A 15,002-nucleotide genomic window follows, 5' to 3' on the forward strand; every position below is an offset into this window, starting at 1 on the left:
AATATCTAACATTTTTACTTCTTTATATTATAAATTTAATTTTCACAATTTTTTTATTAATTTTATACATTAAAAAGCATTAAATATTTCATAAAAAAATTAAATATTAATACAAAATACAACAAAATCAAAATTCTGATTTTAATTTTCACAAAAGCAAAAAAATAACAAAAATATATGTGAGTGTAATTAGACAAAAAATTAGAATTTTAGGATTTTGAAAAGGGATTAACTTATCGAGGAAATTATTATTTTTTATAACAGATTAAACCAAAACAAATATATTGACAGTTGAAACATAAACTTTAGATTATTCCAGGCAAAAAGGAAGATAAAATCCTATAAATCTCTTTACCTTCATTAAATTGGTAGGCCATTGCCTACATTTAATCCAACAAATAATGGTAGGTACATAAATGAAATTAATGAATCATAAACATTCATAGGATCCTCGTAACATTTGTTTGACTTGCTTTGTACCATTTGATTTAATGATTATAAATATACTATGAGAAAACAATCAATCACCCCCAACAACTACTTGTTGCTGGTTTTAAGTTCCAAGACTAATTTTCATAAAGAAAGGTATAAATGATTAAATTTCATAGATAGTCATTAAATTTATGTCCCCAAACTTTAATTTGTCTCAGTTTAATTATTAAATTTTTAAAATCTATATCATAAAGGATTTCATCTAAATAAATTATAAAATAGTAATATAATAACAGCCGATTGAACAATCATGTCATTTAGAAAATTTTATGTTAATTTATTTTTGTGATTTGTTTTTTTTTTGTTTCTCGATTTTGTTAAAATGAAAAATCTAGGAAAAGAATGGGAAAAAAATAATTTTTTAAATAACATAACTATTTGAATAATTACTATATCATTATTTCATCGTTAATTTCAATCGATTTTGTTTAAAGCTAACTATATTGGGCACGATTTAAAAAGTCAATGATCAAATTAGGATAAATTGAAGTTCAATGAATAAAGTGACCATGTAAAGAAATCTACTCAAATATTTTAGATTTATATATAATAATAAAGATAAATTTATAAGCATGATAATGACAAAATAAGCATAATGCCAAGTCTACCAAATATTTCATTCTTGCTTTTAAAAATTCCAATAATATAACATGATTCTCTCTTTCTTTTTTTTTTTTTTTGAATATTTAGCTTCATTCATGCACTTTAAGATGAGAAAGAGAACTGTTACTATGTACTATTTCTTTATTATTATTTATTTATTTGTTATATTTCCATTCATGCACTTAAAAGATAAGACAAAGGGAAAACAATGGGGGAATTTATTTATTTATTTATTATTAATTCACTTTCAAAATAAGACAAAGGGGAAACAAATGGAATTGTTTGCCTTGGAGGTCCAAATTTTTTACTTGCAACTAACAAAGTCAGTCGGGTCCCATCCTTGATTGACAATTTTGCTTGGAGGGATTGAATCATGGAAGCGCTTTCGGGCCTCGTTTGCATGCTTGAGAATGATAGAGCGTGGGGGCTCCCATGGCAGAAACCAAATCAATGGAACCATGGCCCATTCTTGAAGTTGACATGACTTGTCCCAGTGGACAACACGGATCGTTTTAAATTCGAGTTTATATTTGAGACATTATTATTTTATTAATATATAAAATTAAAAATTAAATTTTTTTTTGAATGTTTAAGTGATAGTGTGTATATGTATAGTGACAGATTCAAAATTCTACATAAAAAATGATTAAAAGATAATTATAAAAAGTCATGAATCTTATTAATGATTTGATTTAAAAAAAAAATTAAAATTTGAGGGTTGGTGACTGTTAACTCTCGTCACCACCTTCGGTTCGACGCTGTATATGTACATTGATAATGCATTGCATGTAATTCTTAATTGCATTCAATCTTTTGTAATAGGGTTTGAAGCAAAGCAAACAAGAGAAGAAACAAACAAGTCCTTGGGGTGATGGCGACTTGGCAAGAAATTGTCTAAGATACTTGCGTTGGAACTAAAAAGGAACATAAAGATGGGGATTTGGGAACAAACTTAAAAAAAAAAAAAAGTGATGGAGATGTTTGAGAAAGAAAAAGATAAATAATTAGGGTTGTTGGGGGCATTTTTCAAGAAATAAAGTACCATATAAAGATTAATAATTAGGGTTGATTAACTTTGTGATTCACTACATGGAATCAATTCCATTGGGATTTATGAATCCTAAAGAAGGTGCTAGTGCCTTTAAAATAAGAAAAAAAAAAAAGGTTTGTATAAACCCCATGTAAATCATGAGACAAGGCTTTAATCTATCCATTAATGCATAAACATTTTATTATTTTTTTATCTTATAAATTTCAGTTTATGTCTCTCAAATTTCGAATTCACTAATTACTTAAATGGGTCAATCGGATCGTATTTATGAATTCCAGAACCATCATAAGTAAACGTACTTAAAATCATTAATCGAAATATCAGAAATATAAGGATGAATTAACCTATATATAGGCAAATCTAAAACAATAGCAACTACAAAAGAGTTATTCAAAAAAATTATCCTTTATGAAATTTAATTAAGAGAACAATAGAAGCTAGTGTTAATTTGATGCATCATATTAAATAATTACTTTTTTTCCCTTGTAAAACTATAAATTGTTAGGTAAAGATTCAAGAATAACTTTAATTTAATCTTTGACAAGAGAATTCCCTTAATTTAATCTTTAAATGATTATTCCCATTTCCAAAAATAAAAAGAAGGATTCCCTTGATTTGATGTTTTATCTTCCTCCATTGTTGAAATAACATCTTGTAATGTAGCTAATAAATCTTTAAATGTGCAAATCCACATCAACTTCTGTTTTCCTTTTTTTTTTTCAGTAAAGATAAATTTTATCAATTTTTCGGAGATAAGCACACGATAAACTCTAACCTTAAACTTTAATTAATTTGTTGGATGAGCCCATTTCTTGATTAAGTATAGCCCAAAATGTCAATGTAGATTAATGGACCACAAAGGTAAGCCCATTTATTAATGGGCTTTTAAGGCCCATGAATGCTTTCAGTGAGTATCCAAAGCAGTGGTTTCTTGCCCAAGCCCTCAAGCAATTCTGCACCTGGCCCAACCCAATTCCAATTCCTTTGTTCCTTTTCTGCCGCACTTGTTTTACTTTTCAAAATTTGTGAGATGAAAGACTAGTCAATGGATACAATGGGCAGTATGTCATTGTAGTATGACATAATATGGAGCAATTGTCTTAAAAGAATAGTTAAATTCATGTAATCTATGGGACATGATAGAGTGCTGTAATATCATAATGATAAAGATAATTTGAAGTCATTACCAATTAATTAAAGATAAGTACAATATTTGAAATTCAATCCATGGTCGAATCTGATCAAGTCTCTAAAAAAAAAAGTTTATAACTCTTTGCTATAGTCGCAGAGAGTCCTGCAAAGAGGCTTGAGAAAGTTAAGAAGATATAGTTTTTGATCTCCTTAAATTGCAATTAGTTTTGTACCAAAAGATGAAAGTATGGGGTCAACTATCGCTAAAAACTGTACTAGATTGGAAGGAAAAAATCACCATCAAGGCCCTGATTTTCGTCCTTTTTGGGGTCAGTGAGACCTCACTTTCCATTTTTACTTTTTGATGAAAGCACACTAGCACTAACACCGGGGAGAATAAAGGATAAAACAACAACAACGTAGTCTGTTGCATCAGGGGGACAGAAAGCAAAAGGGGAGTAAGCCGTCACTTTCAGTTTTGTTTACGAAGTGGTTTATCAGTTTAGGGGTCGTGGAAGCCTCTTACAGTGAGAGAGCATATACCCTTTTTACCATGTTGCACAAGGCAGCAACTATCCCATCTGAAGCAAGAAGAGCACATTTTCCATCCCTACCAAACCCAAGAAACGAAAATGGGTTTTTGGTTTTTCTTTTTTTTCCAATTTCCATGGTCACTCTCGCATTTCCCACGTTCTCTCTTTCCCTGTCTCCTTGGCTTGGCTTCTAGCTTGGAAAAAGAAAAACCCAATGTTTTTCATCACGTCGCCATCTCAAAAGCCTGATCTCAGAATCTTCAATTCAATTTCAGCAGATGCCTCACAAGGAGAGAGAGATGGATATATGTAAAAGAAACGATTGCACAAAGATTACAGACAGACATGTGCTAGTCCATGCATGCAGGTAATTAGGCCTTGCACATGCAATTCCCCACAAATCCACTTGAAGAAAATCTAAAAGTTGGATAAAAATGATCCCCCGAATTGCCTTCCTTTTTGGGGATATTAATTTCTTTTGGGGGGAGTTGGATGGTGACTTGAGAAATATCCTTTGCAGATTCTCTGGTTGTCTGTCGCTTTCTTTTACCTAACGGTGCATTGTTGGACTTGGACCAGACCTCGCCTCCCGGTGTAGAGCTATAGCTTCTAAGTCTTCCTAATCCTAAGCACTGGTAAACGACCGTACCTATGTAGTCCAATCTCCACTGCCTCCCCGCACCATACAAAAGTTAGCCAACCCCAGTACTGTTTTTTGTCTGCTCCATATCACCTCAATTGTTCCAATCATCTTTTCCAAGGGAATCTCAACTTGATCAACATGCAGCTTGCAAGTTGCAGCTACACATGCTGTTACATGTAAATAGATGGGAGAAGCAGATCATCTTTGAAAATTTAGGACTTCACCCCAAGATTGCAGTGTGAGTAGAGGGGGAAGACTAGAGAAAGCGTTGATGTGATCTTTTATCCACACATGGAAACAAGGTAGGCAAAACAGAAAGTGATACATTCGTCAGTTTTCCAGTTCGGCCGCCACTGTCTTTAATCCGGGACCATACCAAATCATCTTCATCCGCCAAAACGGTTTAGTGTAATTGATCAGTTCAAGTCAATGTCAAAATCATTTTCATCAACAAGCATCTCTCAGTCACTAGCATCATCACATCCTGTTTTCCGTAGACGAAATTAGTTTCCATGACAATGCTAGCTCTTGCTTGCATGATCAATTGATTCCGTTAGGAAAAGAGCATCTTGTTCCAAGCATATTTAAAATGTTCCTTTTCTCTTTTTCTAACCTTATAAAATAGAGATAGTGACAGAATATTCTTTGAAGAGTTTGGTAGGACTATCTAGGATGGATAAATAAGAGGAAAATTTCACACCACACCCAAGATTCAAATTTTCCACTATACCTTAGCTTTTTCCTTTGGTTTCACTTTTTCACCATGTTTGTACTTTTCAAGAATTGGAGGCTAGTATTTGGTCTAATGCGTGGCTCTTGTATCAGAACAAAATTAAGAAAAGCTGCTGCCTTCCCTTTGCTTGAAATAAAGTTTTCTAACCCAATTTCTTTAATTTTTTCCTTGTTTTTTTTTTTGCCAGAGGGGGGAAGAAGGTATTGGGTGTTTTGGCAGAGGGGAGGAGAAGGTATTGGGTGTTTAATATGATGTCATTTTCAGATGCCATGCACAATACGTCATGAACCATGCAAGTAAAACTTGATTCTGCAAAAGTTGGTGGTCCATCTGCAACAAATGAAGGAAACACCGTCACGTTATCTCCTCGATGTGATAGTTTTATATCCCTGAATTCCATTGCCAAGCTCGAGCCTGGTCACCCTGGTCCCTTAGGCAAGCCAACGTGAACTTGCTTTTTCATTATTTGGACAAGAACCTGTAGGCAGTATCTGTGCTACTGTTTCGTACCAGAATCTCAATTTCAAAAACGAGCCAGTTTGATTCGGGTTAAGATGAGAAAAGACAAGCACAAATGTCCGGAAAGCAAGCAATACAAACAAAATTATGAAGGGGCATGACAAAATAATTACAGTGGAACTCTTGTTCTTGTTTCTTTTTAATCATATTTTTGCTTATGGTGTTTTGCATACAATCATTATCCATATGGTTTCAGCAACGGAAGTCATTTTCATTAGCTGTAGAAATGGCCGAGAAAAAGCGATGGTTTCCAACTTCATTATTGAAAAGGATATTTGGATTGGACGGACAAATTCTTGTGAAGTCATATCAGTATCATTGTGAAATAGTAAGGTTTTGAGAGGTTGATATGCTTTGGGTGTCATTAACTTCAACATTATGGTACTGGTTTGTTCTTTTTTTTTTTTTTTTTCCATTGGACCGCCGGCTTTGAATCTTCTGTCACGCAATCTTGCTGCAAATCAGAGGGCAAGAACCATGGTTAACGGAGGAGCTGATTCGAACTCGTGCTTTGAAATTTTGAAACATTCTACCTTGTAGCAAGTTTTGTCGACAGAGATCTTTTACTACTACCCTCCCACACGGTGCTGATTCTTCATGGTCATGATCACGACCCCCCCTTTTTTTTTTTCCTCTTCAGCAGAAATGTTGGACCACGCATAAAATTCCTTGGATTCAAAAGAGGAAAAAAAGGAGAAAATTAGGTGGCATAAAGTTTTCCTGCTTCAACTAACAAGAATCTTCAGTCTAATTTTATATAGTAGGTTGTTCAAATAACATGATAATCCGAACATGGTAGCTGGATTCAGTGTATGGTCATGAAGCAGACCAACCTTTTGACAGTTTGAGAGTTTCTGATACATGGAGTTTGAACCAGAAGAAATCAATGTAAAAAACCAATTAACAAATCGCCAGTAAGAGAAAGTGTGCTGTTCAATATAGTCCCGTGAGGACCACTGATTTACCAAAGTCTTAAAGGTAGCAATTCTTTTAAGACAACTTTTTTAGCATGCAGGAAAGCTAAAATTTGTGAGAGAATAAGCCTAGTCTACAATTTCTACCATTGTTTAGGGCGCGGCATTGATCATGCAATGAGGTGAAAAATTTTCCGTTCTGCAGATTAAAAAGCAGTGTAGACATTGATGTTTAAGTTCTTGTTGTTTGATATAGCGAAGAATACTGTTTCTATGTACTGGGTGAGCTCACATGTCCAACCTGACCAGACACGCACATGCTGCACATGAGTGCCAGCGAATGACAGGGGACTTCACTGTTCATTCTGATGTTAGGCCCCCTGGCTAGGTGGTTTGCTATTTCGGTGTCAGCCTATCAGGGTTGAGCTCTTGGGGGGTTTAAGCTTATTAATTTGTTCTTGTATACGGAAAGATTTTGGAGGAATATAATCCTGGAAAGGAGAAAAGGCTCTGTAGTTTCATCACTGGGTTAACAAACTTCTCCTAATCATTTTGGATTATCTGTACTATTAATAGTGATTGCAAGTACCCTTTTTTTGGTTATATTTTCTGCTTTTCACAAAGATGGAAAATTTCAGTACCCTTATTGGTTAAGTATGATTACCATGGAAAATCTGGAAAAGAGCAGAAAAGAGAAAGAGAATGTGATGCGAAGAGAAATTGAACAAGAGTTCATATATGGTTGCAGCAATCCCATGCGTAATCTATCTAGCTAACATACTGATATTTCTGTTCTCATAATCAGCATTAATTGATATACAAAGTTGCATGGTCTAGAGGCCGAAGATCAGTAGGGAACTGAACTTTAAAAAAAGAGATTAGTGGGGACAGAGAAAGAAGAAAAGACAAAACAAAGAGGTAAACGTATAACATGAGTTGGACATAATAATGAAGATGGAAAAGTGTAGTTTGAACTTGTCCTGTTAAATCGGCGTATTTTTGTGTATGTTTCCTTGATCCACAAAAATTTTTCTCTTATCACTTTTCAGGATCCATTCCTTTGAGAAATGCGACCCCTTCTTCACACTTCACTGTTTGGTCTGCATGTGGGAAATGGTTACATTTGCCCACCAAGTCCTTGGCCTTCAACGACTCTCTCTCCCAATCAGTCTTGAACACCACTGTTAAGATGGAGACTACGCATGCAATCTGAGCAGCTAGCAGCCCGTAACAGAGCCCCACGAACCCTAGTCCCCAAGCAAAGCCTAGGACTATTGCCAATGGCGCACCTACCAAGTAAAACGAGTAAAAGTTTATGGTTGCCCCAATCCCGGGCCTAGCACTTCCTCTAAGAATCCCACAACTTGTGGTCTGTGGGCAATTTGCTAGCTCACATAATCCAATTATGGGTAGTACAATCATGGTTAGCTCAAGAACCTCATTATCAGTGGTGAAAATTCGTCCCCATGCTTCTCTGCCCAATATGGTCAATAACAATCCAAAAAACGAGGTCAACAGGGCTAGCCCTATGGCTACCACCGTAGCCAGCCGTGCCCTGCTCGGCCTCCCTGCTCCGAGCTCATTGCCGACGCGGGTTGAGGCGGATGCGCTGAGTGCTGTTGGCAATGTGTACATGAGAGAAGTTGTTTGTATCACTATAGCTGATGTAGCCAGAGCGACGCGGGGGTTAGATAAATACCCTGCTAGAATTGTCATAAACTCGTACCACCACCACTCTAAGCAAACGGCAATGCAGCTTGGTATTGCCAGTCGAAGTAGAACTCCCCATTCTTCCCATAATAGAGCAGCTGAAGAAGGTGGAAATAATGGTGGTGGTGACAATGGCGTGCGTAGCGATGAGTTCTCCTCTGGGGTACGAGTACTACTGCGAGTGTAGAACATGTAACAAAGAAGGAAGAAAAGGGTGTTGAAATTGGTGATGAAGGTGGAAATTGCTATTCCAGGGACGCCTAGACGTAAAGTGAAGGATAAGAGGATTGTGATAGGGAGATGACAAATGGTTGAAAACAACGTGGACCACATTAAAGGCCAAGTTGTCCCTTTGCTTCGCAAGTAAATACGTAGAGGGTGAAGAAGGCTGTTCGCTATGAGATCCGGGATTGCGTACCGGCAGTAAAGGCTTGCAACTTTGGTTATATCAGGGTTTTGATTGATGCTAAGCATGAGAGGTTCAAGGTTAAACCAGATCAAGCCAATAGGTATTGAAGTAAGTAGTAGCATTAGAATGGTTCTTTGCAAAGTGAGAGATGCCACCGTTAGATTTCTTGAACCAAAAGCTTGGCTGCAAAGGGACTCCATGCCCGTGGCAAGGCCTGATAAGACTGAGTAGCCACTGATGTTCGTGAAACCGATAGCTAAGGACCCACCAGCAAGCTCGAGGCTGCCCAGCCTTCCCATGCACACAACTAAGATCATGTTCCTAAGATATCCCACCAAGCTCATAGCCGCTATGGGGAAGCCTATATCAGTTATTCTCTTTAGCTCCTCCATCACCTAATAGACAGGAAACACAAAAATCAAGCTCTCCGTTAGAATGACAAAAAAAAAATCCTTCTTCTAGTGGTATTGAGAAGACTCTATGCAGGATTGTCAAAGATTTTATACCTCTGGCATTGTCGGGCACTTTTGATGAGATTCCATTGCTTTAACCATATCTTTATTTTCTTTCTCCTGCTGCTTGTTTTCTTGTTTGCTGTGTGTGATCCGAGTATATAGAGGGCAATATGGCTGATCACTCTTTGCTGGCGAAGCAAACACATACGAGTGAAAAAGTGAGTAAGAAAGAGAAAATGAGGAAACTGAGAGAGAGAGAGAGAGAGAGAGAGAGAGATGTCAATTTGAGTGGGAGAAATGTATGGGGAAAGAGCCTTTTATAAGGTGGTGTGGGGAGAGAGTGGGGCAGAGCACGGATTGTTGAGTGTTTGTATAGCATTTGCTCTGCCTTAAAAGCGCATAAACAAAGGTACAGTCGCATACTGCAATTGTGTAGTCAATGGTGATGTAAAACATGCATTGATAAACCTTATTTTAACCGTGCGATATATAGCAGCATGTTCCCGAGCCAGTACTGTTCCAATCACGTTTGTCGTTTTCCCTAGAAAATGGAAACATATCCACTTTCCATCCCGGAAAATTCATGCAGGACTGTTAAGTTTACCCGAATCTATCTGCACGTGAGATAATTGAAAAACAATTGGTGGCTGTCATGGCTTATCACCACATAGGTGTGTTCTATTGGATATAGTTCCATTCTCCTCCATTATGTCGTCCTCAACCCCCCAAAAGCTTCCATTAATGTTAATCACCTGCTTAGCCATGCATGCGAATTCATCTTTCCCTCTGCCCCTTAACCCTTTTTTGTTGGGTCCTATTCCATAGCAAGTTCTTGCTATTTCAAGACAATTCGAATGGTATTTGCACATGACTATACGTGAAAGAAGAAGCTTGGAAATGCGTTTTTAATTACTTTCAAGAAAGCTATTAAGATTAGTGGGAACCTTTGGGGGCAGAAATGGGGGGCGGGGATTGTATCAAGATAATATCCTTCCATTGTTGGTATCAGGTCATCTTGTCAATGTCCATTATCGCTAGGGCCTTGAAAAGAAGGATCAAGAGGGGTTGTGGTTCTGCGTCCACATCAAGAAACAGAGTACGAAAAATAAAAATAAAGAAATTAGTTTGTATTGGAAGCAAAAGGCTCTTTTCCCACATGTTTCCCCCAAGTATCTTTCGATGCATCCAAAACCAAAGGACCTTAAACCTTCCACGTTCCCAATTGGAGCACGCCCCTTGTCTTTTAAAGGTACTACAACAACCCTCCTTTCTATATCATCCCCCCCCCTCCCCCCTTATTTTTTCCCTCTTCTCTTAAACCCTTCATTCTCTTCTTTAAAAAAATCATTACGCGTGCTATAGCTATATGGAAAACCAAACACAACTCTTGTTAATCTTCTTTTATACTTTAATTGATATTTTAAAAAATTTAAATGAATTATTCTATTAATATATTTTTCAAATTGTACATGAATTGGCTGATGAATTTGTCAAGAATGACATTCTTCGTTAATCGAAATTGTGTCTCCTTGGGCCCCATATTCATAGAATCCCTTGTTTTTATAGGAGAGAAAGATTAAACCAGTACTCATCAATTTATCTTCTGCTCCTATTGTCAAAGATGCACAGTGTCCTGTTGGACTAGAACTCTCTAGAAAAGCTTATTCTCTCAGGTTCAAAGTAATGCTAAAACCACTCTCCGAAAACAAAAATTAAAGAATAGGACCAACTACTATTTGTTTCATAAAATTTGTTTTCAATTTTGGAGTAATTTAATGATGTTTCTTTGTCCTGCACAATGATCAGTTGAAAAACATAACATGTTTATCGGATTGTAAATAAATTGGTCGGTAAACTTGTCAAAAATTAGGTCTTTTGTTAACCGAAGTTGTACCTAATCGGTATCCAGGATTTGCACAATCCCTTGTTTTTATACTTGATCCCATTATTTTCTTTAGGTTCTCTGCTGCAATTGTCAAAAATGTATAGTCTCCTATAAGACTAGAACTCTCTGGAAAAGCTTCTCTCAGGTTCAAAGTAATGCTAAAACCACTCTCTGAAAATAAGAGGTTTCCTTTCTTTTCAAACGTTTCTACGTACTACCAAGACCTAATTCCTAATGGGAAAAAAGGCCAAGCTTTCCCCTAGATATTTTCTCCAAGGTTTCACTATTCTCCAATCTAGCTTTCTCTCCCAATTAATGCTTAGAAAAGAAAGCTTTCTTCTCGCCCCATATGCATGAGGTGTAGCCACTGATATGAAGGAATTGATCAAACACTAACTATAAGGAATACAGTCGATTGTCACACTTGGACGAAACCATGCATGTGCTATCTAGTTACACCAAATGGCTTAAAAGGAATCAATCCTCAAATCGACAATTATTATTTCACCCACTTCAGGTAATCCTGTCGACAAAATGCATTTCAATTTTCAATCAAGCTTTGTTTTTTCCTTTTTTTTTTTTTTTTGCTCCCTGTCGAGGATGGGATTTCGTACCTTCCTTAGCCAATGTCATGCAAACAGATATTGTGTGGGGGGGTTGATGAGAGGGACCTGGTTGTTAGAAGGGAACGAATCCAAAGGTCACATCCTCAATTAATGTGGCTTTGATCACCTTTTGTTATTACCATGGTGCTATGTCTTTGGTCCAATAAGTACATGGCTTTGACATAAATTTTTTGTCTGTGTTTGGAGTCCTGTTTGATTTTTTTTCTTTTATAATTTTACAGTCACATGTTTAGTTCGATATCTGATGTAAAATTATAAAAAAAAAAGATTAAACTAAACATTAAGTGAGAAGATGAGACTTTTATTTGCTTATTTTCTTTGTATGCAAGAACTCGAACAAATCGACAAAACTTTCTCTCTTTTTGATTGTTGAGGTGGGGAATTGGCATAGTGCCAAAGGAGAGTACTCTTCTTTCCACAAATTCCACGAATGGTTTTCAAAGTAGAGATCCCATTTCGGTTGTTTTGATAAATTCATGTGGGAAAAGTCATCAGAAACCAATCAGATTACAGATCTCATTATCTCAGTCTAAAAGCTCAAGCACTTACTCCATTATACTCTCTCACACACCAGTGTTGACATTTGGGGTACCATTCTTCCGTGACCCACAAAGGTCTGTTGGATGCTTTGCTTGCACAATCTCTTTTAGGTCGAAAAGCACAGATGTATACTAGAGAAGCTAAATACAAAATCTGGTGGAAATGCTAGGGTTAGTAAGAGTCCTAAGTTCAAAATCAAAGTTGAGAGAATGGCTAAAAAGAGATTGGGAAAATCGAAAAAGTTACTCATGGTAAGATTTTAACTTTAATGAATCTATAAACGAACGAGTTTGTCTCTCTTAAAATATTATTAAAAGATTTAACAAAGCCAAAGATTTTGACATTGTTAGGGTAATAATCCATGATGGGGGGCCCTTGAGTTTGACGTTTCTTATTAGATATAGCACTTAATACCTTTTTGTTCACGTTAGTCAACTTGCTTTTCGTCTATTTAAACCCTAATATGATGGAAAATCATAGTGGAGAGAATCTCTTTCACCTAGATTGTCCACATTGCCTGGTCTGTTCACAAACATATTGCAATTTCTACAGGCGGATCTTTGTGTGTCAAGAAGGCAAGATATTGTTGTGCTACAAGAATTTTGACCGTATCCCCCTGCTCCCTAGCTAGGACTATATATATATGTGCATGTATGGAAAGAGCTTTTGTTGTTTTCAAAACAGAGATCGTGGTACATAAAGTGGCTTAATTGCCTTAGTTTCTTTTTGGACTTCTCATATTCCCTGATTGACAGTGGATTAAGGAAGGTTTTTTTAAGAAAAAGTCTCTTAGGGTACATCGACTCAGATTAATACTGTTGAAAGGAATCTTTTGAAATAATTAATCGACTTTGATTCTTATTTTTCACCTTATTTTAATATTTTAATTTATCCTATAATTACACGTGATGAAATTTTAATGTAAGATTTTCGAATATGTATCGATAACAGTACATAGTGATACTATCTTTATTAATGAAATAATTAGTCAATTAGGGTTTCGAAAACGATTTCATGGGTCCAAAATTTTCTCTTGGATGCATAATCCCAACAATATTAACGATTGTTTGTTGAAGCATTGCTTTCAAGAATATGTATATTTTAAGTGCCTCAATGTCTCAGCAGATCAACCAAAGAAAAGGAAAAAGAAATAAAGGGGGGTCAAAAGATCAATTAAAGCCAATTGCTAAATTATAGAGATAGGCAATCTCATTTGCATCTTTACATACATAGATGTGGTCTTCTAAACCAACTAAACACACTATAATATTATATGATGATGTTCAACCTAACATTCTCATTAATGATTTTTTGAATAAATCGAATAGATATATTAAATATCACAAAATGATACAGAAGTTCGAATAAAAACTAATCCTGCAATAAGCAGCATCAAAGCATACCAAACAAGCATGGTATTCGCACAAAATCAGGCCTGGTAGTAAAGTTATAAAAAAAGCCATGGTGATGAAGAATTAGTAAAAAGGAAAATGACCCTCATCAAGCTAAACATCCAATGCAAAAGTTTGGGAAGTCTACGAGATGAACATGGCTTATTGATGGAGAAATTGGAAAGCTTGTCATGTGAAAGAGGGCAATGTTGGGAACAGGAAACATGTGAGTGATTGGACATAAACCTAAAGTCTTTTAGGCACTTGGAGTGGAAATTTTTCCTTCACGTCATGGCAAAAATAGACAGTTTGCATTAGGGAATATGAACTGCTTAGGAGTGCATACAAATAGAATGAATTCAATCTACGAGGGACTCTAATTGTCATATCCAAATATTCTATGGGTTTTTCGAAATAAAAAAATATTATAAAAAATAAGAGTCGTAAGTGTTCAAAAAAAGTAGATATAATGTTGAAACAGACTAAAACTGAAAAGTGGATAAAGTATACATTATTCCTCGTAGTATGATCGTGTGCTCACTTAAGCTTAATCACCCTCAAGCTTAATTTAAGCAGTTAAGATGAAAGTTTGGGAGTTGATTATAGGAATAAGCCAAAAATAACTCATTGGGTCACCCATGAGCCCTATGAAGTTGAGTTGGACATAGAATCTACTGAGCCAGGCCCAAATAACTCATTGGGCTTCATGTAGGCCCATTAGGCCCAATTACACCATTTCCTATATAAGTTGATCAAGCCCATTTCCCAGCTGCCATTCTACCGGAGAGTGAAAAAGTAGAATTTGGTGGTCATTTTATTTATTTAATTATTTATTCTCTTTATACAATAATTAATTAGATAAATGTGCCTCATGCTAATCCAGCTCAGCTCTGACTCGCATCCCAAATATCAAGCTGTCTAGTTTAGATAAGATACGCAATCAATCTTTGCCAGCTAATCAAACCGTTTGACATGTTAAAATAAACTAAAAAGCTAATCTCACACTTTTTTTATTTAATATTAACAAAATTTAATTAAGAAATCAGATAAATATTTGATAATTTTGAGACGTATGAACTCATATTTTATCCGATTATAAATAATTACAAAAGAATCAAACCTGGAACTCGATATAAAATAAAAAATAAATTTTAAATGAATTAATATATATTATCAATAAAAATTACATTAATAAATATTACATTAATTATAATTGATTTACATTAAATAGTAAAACTTTATCCTATGAATTATTATCTAGTCATAAAGTATTCGTTGTAATCTGTAAATCTAATAATTAATTCTCTGGCTGCGACACGTGTCCCTTTTTTATATTACAGCTTTCTTACACGGCTGAATCTGTTCCT

The 15,002-nt window shown here is 35.6% G+C and overlaps 1 protein-coding gene across 1 annotated transcript; it reads right to left on the reverse strand.

The window, feature by feature from the left end:
- Positions 1–7,324: 7,324 nt before the first annotated feature.
- On the reverse strand, positions 7,325–9,464 carry LOC18603534 (MATE efflux family protein). The gene is made up of 2 exons (XM_018118692.2): positions 9,245–9,464; positions 7,325–9,133 (listed from the first exon to the last, which is right to left on the reverse strand). The coding sequence occupies exons 1-2, from the start codon at positions 9,290–9,292 to the stop codon at positions 7,658–7,660; spliced, it is 1,524 nt and encodes a 507-aa protein (XP_017974181.1). The 5' UTR covers positions 9,293–9,464; the 3' UTR covers positions 7,325–7,657.
- Between the last annotated feature and the right edge of the window lie 5,538 nt (positions 9,465–15,002).

This window comes from Theobroma cacao, chromosome 4 (assembly GCF_053813885.1).
Source record: "Theobroma cacao isolate CCN51 chromosome 4, ASM5381388v1, whole genome shotgun sequence".
Taxonomy (NCBI): domain Eukaryota; kingdom Viridiplantae; phylum Streptophyta; class Magnoliopsida; order Malvales; family Malvaceae; genus Theobroma; species Theobroma cacao.